General features: G+C 36.2%; 1 protein-coding gene across 1 annotated transcript; it reads right to left on the bottom strand.

Moving 5' to 3' along the window:
• Positions 1-6,595: 6,595 nt before the first annotated feature.
• Positions 6,596-9,077, bottom strand: LOC141486227 (uncharacterized). Its single transcript, XM_074183956.1, has 2 exons — positions 7,639-9,077; positions 6,596-7,579 (listed from the first exon to the last, which is right to left on the bottom strand). Exon 2 carries the CDS (start codon positions 7,576-7,578, stop codon positions 6,835-6,837), a length of 744 nt encoding a protein of 247 aa, XP_074040057.1. The 5' UTR covers position 7,579; positions 7,639-9,077; the 3' UTR covers positions 6,596-6,834.
• Positions 9,078-10,683: the final 1,606 nt, after the last annotated feature.

Here is a 10,683-nt window from a genome sequence, read left to right on the forward strand (position 1 = left end):
TGCGGATTTTCTTCTTCCCACCGGCAGCTTTGAGGTATTTACGTGCTGCCTGCAATGCCACAGTGATCGCTTTTTTGCTATTATTCGTCACAAATTGATTCCCACCAGCTTTCTTCAATACATTTCGCACTTTATGGACTATCCCAGCACCAAATGCAACTTTTCTTATTTTATTTTTCTTCGTTTGTTTCCTCTTACATTTTTTCTTATTGGTACTACAACCCATGCCCATATGTCTTTTCGCTTTCATAATGTTGGTGACAAGTAATGCAGCTGCTCTTTCCCCAATACTCGCGTCCTTCGATTTAACCCTATCCCAAGCGCTGTATTCAAGTTATTTGTCGACTAAATGTCTTGCTGCAAGATCGGATGGATGCTTAGAATATTGAATATCGTGTTTTTCGCATTCAATATCTAATTTATTGATTCCAGGATCGTTACGAGCTAAAGTTAGTTTCAATTTTGTACCCGGTCCACAGTATTGATAACCTCCGGGTAGATGTAATTCGAAAGGAAGTTTGTTTATTAAATCATTAACAAAACCACAACCTCTTTTAATTTTACGATCACTTTCAATACGTCCGTATCGTTTGATGGTACACATTGAAATGAATAAGCTAATAACATTTATATAGTCTCCAACCACGGCACGATGCGCATTGTAAAACAGAAAGAAAAGTTTGCTGTAGATAATCTAGATGGAAAATTTGGGTGTGGATTGAATGGACAAAGGGTATTCAGACATGGTCCACTACTTCCATCATCAGTTCGAGGACTCATTAAAGGACCTTCAAATTGTGGAAAGACGAATGCAATGATATCACTATTAACACATCCACAAGGACTGAGATTTAGAAATGTGTATCTCTATTCGAAATCACTCAATCAACCTAAATATCAGTACTTGCGAAGTGTTTTGGAACCTATAAAAGGATTAGGTTTTTATACATTCAGCAATAATGCAGAAATAGTGGAACCCTCCGACGCTAAGCCTAATTCTGTTTTCATTTTCGATGATGTGATATGTGAAAAGCAAGATATTATTAGATCATATTTCTGTATGGGACGTCATAAGGATGTTGATTGTTTTTATCTAGCACAGACATATTCACGGGTACCCAAACAGTTAGTGCGTGACAATACCAATTTCATTATAATGTTCAAACAAGATGAGACGAATTTACATCACATTTATTCAGATCATGTTTCACCCGAAGTAACATTCAAACAATTCCAATTGATGTGTGTTAAATGCTGGGAGGACCAATGTGGATTTCTAGTCATTGATAAGGACAGAAAAATAGATGAAGGTAGATATCGCAAAGAATTGGATAGTTTTATATACCCATGATCTTGTTTTTCAAACTTATTCGATCACTGAATATTATAGAGGTCACTTCATCAGCGAATTAGGCTATAATTTAAAAAAGGGCATTATGAATACAAAAAAGATTCTGAAAATAAAAACAATGTAATGAATTTGAAACGTCAACTAGTAGAGACAACAGAAGCTGTCAGGCAGAAATTCAACTCTATCAAGAATGATAATATTGAAAATCGTACGACACATGAAAGATTGTATGAGCCCATAATGAAACCATTGAATGTTTTATCATCAAACGCTACTTCTAAATCACCAGTGTTATCACCAAATCATGGAACTGTTCAATCTACTTCAAATTATCCCATGAGTACTCCAATAGGAAGAAAACAATCTTATGCTAGTGTATCATCTGTGAATAGTGACACGAGCACACTTCAAGACGATATGAGAACAGCTCTATTCGAAACACCATCATCGTCCCACATCGATTCCTCGGATCCTGACACCTCACCTGATATGAATGAAAGTGGTGAAGATGTTTTGATGAAACATTTGAATAATGTAAAATCTAGAAATCCAGCATATGATGGAACATTTGGCGTACGTATGGATCCTATTACACGAAAGCTGAAAATGGGAAGTCTAGTGGTGCATTTCAAAGATGGAAACATTTCATTTTGGGATGCTAATACAGTGAAAAAATATGAATGCGCAGGTAGTCCAGAATTGTATGATATGATCTTTTTGAAGAATCCACAAGATGTTGATAATAAAGAAACTCGTCAAGTATATTCCAAAATATTGAAAATAACGAACTCCATATAAACAATATCATCTGAAGAATGGTTTTAAAAATACAAATTCTAAAAAATTTCGTGAAGTTATCAAACCTCTATTAGACTCACGACAATATCCAATAAGAAGTAGAAGTAAAATTGGTGGAGCACTCAAACGAGTGAAAATAGAGAAAATATATAATTCTAAACCTGTGAATTATGTGTACTGGAATTCATCGAAAGAGTTAGTTGCTCGCCTACGACTATTGGTAGCTTCAAAGTCAGCTGGTCATACAGGACATGACAATGAAATAATTTCAATAATTGAAGAATTACGTGAAGAAGGTATAATATATTAACATATTCACATGTAATGATCACTGTCACATCATCATTCAATGCAGTAACATTATCACCTTTTCTCTTTAATCATATTGAAATAGAATGACTAATGAAATAAGTGATGTCAAACGACAAGTTGTTAATGAATTACATAAACCTGCAAGACGTAATTTTCGTAGAAGAATAACCATCATCAGATGTTTTGCAGATCTATGGCAAATAGATTTAGCTGAACTGCAACCTTATGCAAAAAGTAATGAAGGATACCGATATATACTTGTAGTGATAGATTGTTACTCCAAATATATGTGGACTGTAGCAGTTAAAGATAAAACAGGTAGTACAGTAACTAATGCAATGAAACATGTACTGAAAGAAGCCAAATACTTCCCCAAACACATACAAAGCGATCAAGGGAAAGAATTTTTCAATAAAAGCTTCTCATCTCTCATGCGAGAATATAATATCAATCATTATTCAACATTTAGCACAAAAAAGGCAGCTACAGCAGAAAGAGTGATTCGTACAATAAAGGGGTGGCTCTACAAGGAATTTTCGATGAGAGGTCACCACAAATGGCTTGATATTCTTCCAACTATAACTAGTAGATATAACAATAAAGTTCATCGTACAATAGATATGGCACCCATTAATGTTGATCCATTAACAAGATTGATATTCGAAGGTATCAATGGAGTTGGAGAAAAACAAAGTAAACCCAAATTCCGATTGAATGATATTGTACGAATAAGCAAATACAAAAATATTTTTGAAAAGTCTTACACTGCGAACTTTACCACGGAACTCTTCAAGATTGTTAAAATCAACAAAACCTTCCCCACAACCTATAATCTTGAAGATATGAATGAACAACCTATTAGAGGATGTTTTTACGAAGAAGAGTTATTGCGAACCGAAAATCCTGACGTATATCTGATCGAGAAAGTGCTGAAGAAAAGGAAAAATAAAGTATATGTAAAGTGGTTAGGACTTCCTAGTGAACAGAATTCTTGGATTGATGAGTCATATATGCTTTAAATGTATCTAATAATGTATTTATGTATAAAGTAATGTTAAAGTTCATTATTGTTTTCATTTCAATTATATGTAAGTGAATTGAAAAAATATTGCAGCGGTAAACATTGCCCCACAATGTTCTGTGTATACCAAACCAAATTAATTGTATACTCCATTCCCGCTTAAAATTTTTTTCAACTCACAATATTGAGAACACAATACCATTCCCAAAACTAATCACTGTCACTTTGAAATGCTTTCTCCAACTCTTTTCGCCAATTATCTCTCATTGATAATGCCGTCTCATAAAGTCGAGTCGACTCCTCAAGCTCTGCCTGTGCTTGCATTCTCGAACGTTGATTGAATTTGTCATCTTTCATGATTTTTGAACGTAGTTCATCTGCTTCTTTGCTCATGTTAGCCAATTCAATTTTTGCTAATGCAATCTTAGCATCTAATGCTTGAAGAGTGTCCTTATTGACACTAATAGCTTGCTCACTCTTTTCATGTTCAGCAATAGCCATTTGCGCCTTTACAAGACGGCATTTCGCTTTCTTTTTCATATCTCCAAACCGAAGTAATGGAGTGAAAGAAGATAGCGATTCAGTCATCAAATCACCCTTCATTTCTTTGGGTTCACATTTTGTCTTCCTCTTCGATCTGTCACTTTTCGTTGTGGGCTTTTTCTCCCGAAAACCACTTTTCGATTGTTTTTTTTCTTTCAACTCAGTGACAATCGATGAAGATGCATTATTAACCTTCCTTTTGATAGTTCTGGATTTCTTATCAACACCAAGAGGGGGGGTAGATGAAGGGTGTTTGGATGATGATGATTGTGAAATGATTGGAGTTTCAACGATAATTTGTTGAACTGGTTCCGGCACATCTGCGAAGTTAACGAAGTCGCTAATATCAAAATCACTTATCGAGTCTTGAGACTGTAAATGTAATACTGGAATATTTTCAAAATTAGTGTGATCGATATCAACAAGTGGTGAACCATCTTCAGCAATCAATAGTGGCATGGAGCTCATGATAATGATTATTTAGGTTTGGAGGAATGATATGTGATAGCAATAGAATGTGGATAGGAAAGGTGATGATGTTACTGATACTTCACCTTTTATAGAAGAAAATAAACTAGCGCATGCGCTCTTTCGTCAACTAGCCCACTCTTTCATCGACTAGAGATGCCATATCCTTCTCTCCCACTTAAAACGAGTCAAGTGATAGGTGGGAGTCGTACCACTTCCGTTTCCTATTCAATCGTATAAGTCGACTTGCGATCCTGAAGTTCATTCATTCACTCTCTACAACTGTGAGCAAACAACAAGATGAATTCTGCAAAAATAAATGCTGCATTAAATAGAATATCTGCTGTTGATGAAAACAATTGGATAGACGAATCAGATGATGAGGATGTCAATGTTCCGCTAGAGGAAGTGATAGTTGAAGCAGAAGATGTTGGAGTCGATGAAGATGAGATAGACGAAGTTGAAAACGAGGCCAACCAAAGCGACGAAGATGATGACGTGATGGAGTTTGAGAGGGTCATGGATGAAGAAGGAGATGATGAAGGGATAGAAGCTGACACAACTGAAGGCGATGGTGCTTTGAGGATCGGTATGCGAACGCTCAATGTCAGTGAGACATTGGAAGATCCCTTGGATTTGTATTGTGCAATGGATGCATACGTATTGATCAGCACAATAGATGCGAATAATGGAGGGTGGTATGCCCATGTCAACACCCACAACACTGTCTCAATTATGGAAATGGGACAAAATTGGTGTGAAGCTTGCGAGAGGCCACTAACAAACTTCACCCGAGTATCTACATGTATTACATGTAATAATGTCCAAACTGTGGCACAATAACCGTGGACCTACTGGTCAAAAAAAAAAACAACAGCCCTTTTCAGGGATACATTATTCACACAAACGGTAGTAGTAGAATTCACAGATTATGTGATAAATGACTACTTTGACTAAAAAGTCGAAGTTAGGATTTGGTTTATCATCGAATATCTGTGCATATGATGAGTACTACTTTGACTGAAAAGTCGAAGTTGGTAATTTCTGAATCATTGAATATAATGATGAGTACTACAGAGTTGGATGATGATACTTTCACATAAGTTTTGACTATAGTGTTAACCTATTTCTGATTGAAAGTATAATGATAGCTCTGAAAATAGTTGTTTGTTGTCTTTAATTGTAGCCCTTAAAAGGGCTGTTTTTCCTATTAATCCATACAATGGTATGGACTAACGCTCCTCATCATCAGAAACAATTATAATGGTGTCATCATCTGAATCATCTGTATCTGATGATATACGATGATGTCGTCCTCATATTCATCTGATTCATCTGAATCAGATGATATACTAATTATGTCGTCCGCATGATCATCTAGCTCGTTATCCTGTAGATCGTCTAACTCATCTACTTCCTCTTGCATACGTTCCGGGAAATCATCAGGAAGATTGTAGATGCGTTGCAGCATTTCTGCGAAGGTTGTACTGAAATGATCAAACGTAGAATCTATTTCATGTACCTGAATGGGTCCTGTACTCATCATAGAAGACTCTGGTACACTCATCGGTTCGGTGGTGGAATCAGCAATCGACAGTGTGGAAGAATGATGTAGAACTGGGATTGATACTATATTTATATTGGAAGAAATAAAACGGAGGGGGTGAAGTGTAAATGTAGAACAGTGTTTGAGATTCGAAAACATTAAAAATGACGATCTTCATGAAACTCTGAGCGATTATTATGAGAAATTCTAAGTGATTATTATGAAAAACTAATAAGAGAGAGGGAGGAAGACACTGCCCCAGCCTCGCAGTGCCTCGTGTACACCAACCAAAAAAGTGTGTACTCCGTGGAAGGAAAGGAAAGGAAAGGAAAGGAAAGGGTGGGAGAAACAGGGAAACGATTACATATCGTCGTCGGAATTTAGGACATCATCGTCATCAATTAGGATGGGAGATGGCGGAGGACTGTCCTCGATAAGGCTCAGGCTATAGGGCTCAGTAGTTGAATCAGGTTCCATGTTGGAGATGGCTGATCAACTGAATATTCCAACAGATAATTCCTACTTTTATACTTTTGAAAGGGAGTGGGGAGGAGTGGGGATGAAAGAACTTGGAATTGAAATTGATAAAAAGAAAAATAATGAAAAGACGAAGTGAAGAAAAATGCTCCAAACATCGCATTGTTCAATGTGTACCAAACCAAAACAATGTACAACCTTTATTTCACTTCTTTTTTCATTTGTTTTTTTTTGTTTTTTATTCCTAAAATTATAATCACAAACCTAAAACTACCATGCTACCTAATTATCCTAAAACTATCCTAGTTGACCTAAAAACTATTTCCCTTTATTTAAAAATTTCTTGATAAATATTTTTAGTTCATTATTGAGCTCTATCGAAGAGGTCCCCATTAACAACTCGCGCCGTTGGCTAGCAATTTCATTCTCCTCCCGGGAAATGCTAGCCAACGCGGCCTCACTATTTCGTAAAGCGAGTGCAACATCCCTACACCTCTGTAGGAAAGTTTCCATCTCCTGGGGGTTAACCTCTCCGATAGGCTCCGGCACTGGTGGCGCGATCTCCCCGGCAGGCTTCGACACTGGTGGCACGACCTCCATGGCAGGCTCAGGCACCGGTGTAAGTTCCATGGGTGTCAACATCGCTAATGGTGCGAATTGGGTGAGGATTTCACCTGGAGATGGCACCCTCGGCACCGGCTTATATGCCCTCCGTCTTTCCACTGTCAATGCGAGCGGTGTGGGACGTCTCGGAGGATTCCTTTTGGCGGTCGACCAACTACCTGCATAAGGGTTAGTCCTATTGCATTTAGTCCTATACCTTTGAATAGGACCAACCTTAGCTGCAGATTGCCGCTTGGCTTTGTTAACAACCCTGTCTTCCTGGAATGAGACAGGGCTGCGTGGCCGCTGCACACCACCCGAAGTTGAAGCCTTCACCTCTTGGACCATCACCACCTCGTCTCCCTCGAACATGTCAGGGCTGCCTGGTCGCTCCACCTCAACATCCACAGGTATGATCGATGCCACAGCGTTGTCGATTTCCTGCGTGTAGTTTTCCATTCTGAAAATGTAAAATAATACAAAGTTAGTTGTTATGAAAAAGTAACATTGATAACTTACTCAAAATTCGCTTGCTGTAGACTGTAGAAGACTGCTGTAGTAGACTGGTGTTGTAGTAGACTGCTGTAGCTGGACTGCACTCGATGAGAAGACTTGTCGTACTGAATGCCGAGAAGTGTGCTCCTCAGGGTGTAGGCAGAAGTGGGAGTGGTGGGAGTGAGGTGGGGGCGCGCATGCGCAATTGTGGGGTGAGGCGAGCAATGGTGGGAAGGGGGCGGGGCTAAAAGTGGAGGAGAGTGGGCGGGGACTACAGTGTGTTGTTAAATTTTTTTTTTTTAATGAAACATAACATTAAAAATTTTTAGTCATAGAACCGGCATTGGTCATCCTCAGTCATAGAACCGGCAATGGTCATCTACTTGAATTGTGACTGGAGAAAAAAATCTTTATTTTTTGTAAATCGATATTATTAGAATCAATAATGGGGGTATTTAATAATCAGTGTGTATGTAGAATCGATATTTTTTGAGAAATGAGTGGTGGAATCTGATTATTATAGTATTGAATTTATTACACTTATTTTCAATTTTACACAAAAAATAGTAATGACAAAAGTTGTAGAGAATTTAATTTCCAACAAATTTGGTCTCTATTAATTTTTTCGCAGGATTGATATTTTTCGAGAAAAGAACGGGTTGTAATCTCATTATGTAATAATGAATTTATTACACTTATTTTCAATTTTACACGAAAAATAGTAATGACAAAAGTTGTAGAGAATTCAATTTCCAACAAATTTGGTCTCCATTAATTTTTTCGCAGGATTGATATTTTTCGAGAAAAGAACGGGTTGTAATCTCATTATGTAATATTGAATTTATTACACTTATTTTCAATTTTACACGAAAAATAGTAATGACAAAAGTTGTAGAGAATTTAATTTCCAACAAATTTGGTCTCCATTAATTTTTTCGCAGGATCGATATTTTTCGAGAAAAGAACGGGTTGTAATCTTGAGAAAGATTCCGAATCTTGACGATCAAAATTCTTTTTTTAATTATAAACCTTTAATAATTCATAAAAAAAGTAAAATATTGATATTAGTGGTTCAAATCCCGGATTACCCATAAAAAAAATCAATAATTTTTATATAAATGAAGCTTTCATATCTTATATAGAATAATAAATGTTATTGACACCAATATGTAAGCCTGTGGCGTAGTGGTTAAGACCCTAGCCTATGCAGACGTATGACATGAGTTCAAATCCCCGTGTGACCAAAAATTTTTTTCTTTATTAATCACCATTATTCCTTGTGATTTGAATAGAATCTAAACTGTTAGTATAAGTGGGCCTGTGGCAGCGTGGATGTTAAGGTATCATCCTACCGCACAGACTATCCAAGTTCGAAACTTGGCAATGGCAAAACTAGAAAAAAACTAGAAAAAATAATAAGAAGGAGGCGGTGGGGGGGGGCAAGAGGGTATAGTTTTTTGAAAATGAAATATTTTTTCAATTTTGAAATTTATCTTCAAATTTCAAAAATTTTGTTGCAAATTTGCAGTTTTTTTTGTCAAATTTAAATTTTTTTTTTCAAATTTTAGCAGTTGGGAAAATTTCAAGTCAGAATTCGAGTAGATCACTAATGACACTTCAGGGACTTTGAAATATATATATAATAATAGTTGTTGATAAGTTTCATTATTAATTTTTCAAATACACATTTTTTTTACCTAACCTAACTTAATCAGGCCCTGCCCAGGCAGGCTATTCCACTTCACTATTCACCATGTTGGTTCAATTAATACGTCATCTGTTGGTTTTGGTTCTATTATTCTAATATTTGGATCAATGTCCAGTCCTGGATATCCCAGTCCACCTGATGGCCTGACTTTATGGCTTTTCTCCAAAACTTCAACTCTCTCTTCCAGTACATCATACTTTTTCATTGTAGTCGCTGTTATGTTTGACAAAGTATCAAATTTTTTATTTGTAGACGCTGTTATGTCAGACATTTTTATGTCTACATCATTTGTAAGTTTGTCAAATTTACGAGTGAAAGTTATCCGAGCCTCTGCAATTTTATCGTCAAATGCTTGACGGGCATCGCGAGCAATATTGCCTATTGTGGATTGTATTGCAGCTTGTAGGGCTAGAAGTATAACCTCCTTTGTTCCATTAATTTCTCCCTCAAGGTATGATACAGTTCAATCACTCTTGTCAATTGGTTCGCTTGTATTTTTCAATATTTTTCTTTGCATGTCATAATGACCATCTTTTGTTAATTTAAATCCATTGCCGGGTGGACCTCGGATGACATTACCACCCCATTTTCTTTTTCTGCCAAATTTATCGATTGTTTTAGACATTGTGCACCCACGATGACTCTTTTCAAACTGATATTCCTTTCATTTACATTATACTATATATTGCAGTAATTGATTAGGGAAATAGAAATAATACAAATAAAATTTTAATCATTTTATATTCATTACAGTAATACATATACATACATAATACATCAATATCACATTACTTCTGTCATATTGAATTTTCCGGTTTTGAAGATATTGAATGATATTTCAATCATTGATCTCGGCGGATAATAAATTAATCAACTGATCCAATGGAGTCTCCTGAGATTGTGATTGTTGAATAATATTACTTATCCAACGAATGTTCTCATTTGGATCGTTTTCATAAAATTCAATATCATTATGACCCCAAGGAAGAGTGTGGGTAGTATTCGGAATGATAAATCGTTTATCGTCGTGGTATGATAATGCAACTTCATTTTTCAATTCAGTATACATATCATGCAACACGCTTCTAAATGAATTCATCTTTTTGAATATCATACCACCTTGTTCGACGATTTTTTGATAATCTTCGCATGTCAATTCATTCTTTATTACCGATCGTTTAACCCCTTTGGCTTTCTTAAATTCACCATCAACAGATTTCACACAATATGCTTTAGCACCTGTACCATAAAAACTCATGATTGGATCATTTGGAAATTCATCTTTGAAGTTACCCAAGACTGAACTTGTTACTGGAATATTGAATTGGTTAACTATACTGTAATTGGATGTATCAAATCTA

The sequence above is a fragment of the Leptinotarsa decemlineata genome, unplaced genomic scaffold, assembly GCF_025532065.1.
Source record: "Leptinotarsa decemlineata unplaced genomic scaffold, Ldec_3_MD MMD2_tig00026347_RagTag_RagTag, whole genome shotgun sequence".
Taxonomy (NCBI): domain Eukaryota; kingdom Metazoa; phylum Arthropoda; class Insecta; order Coleoptera; family Chrysomelidae; genus Leptinotarsa; species Leptinotarsa decemlineata.

Excerpts from the sequence above, each read along its gene's own strand:
- LOC141486227 (XM_074183956.1), bottom strand. The coding sequence starts at position 7,578 with ATGGAAAACTACACGCAGGAAATCGACAACGCTGTGGCATCGATCATA.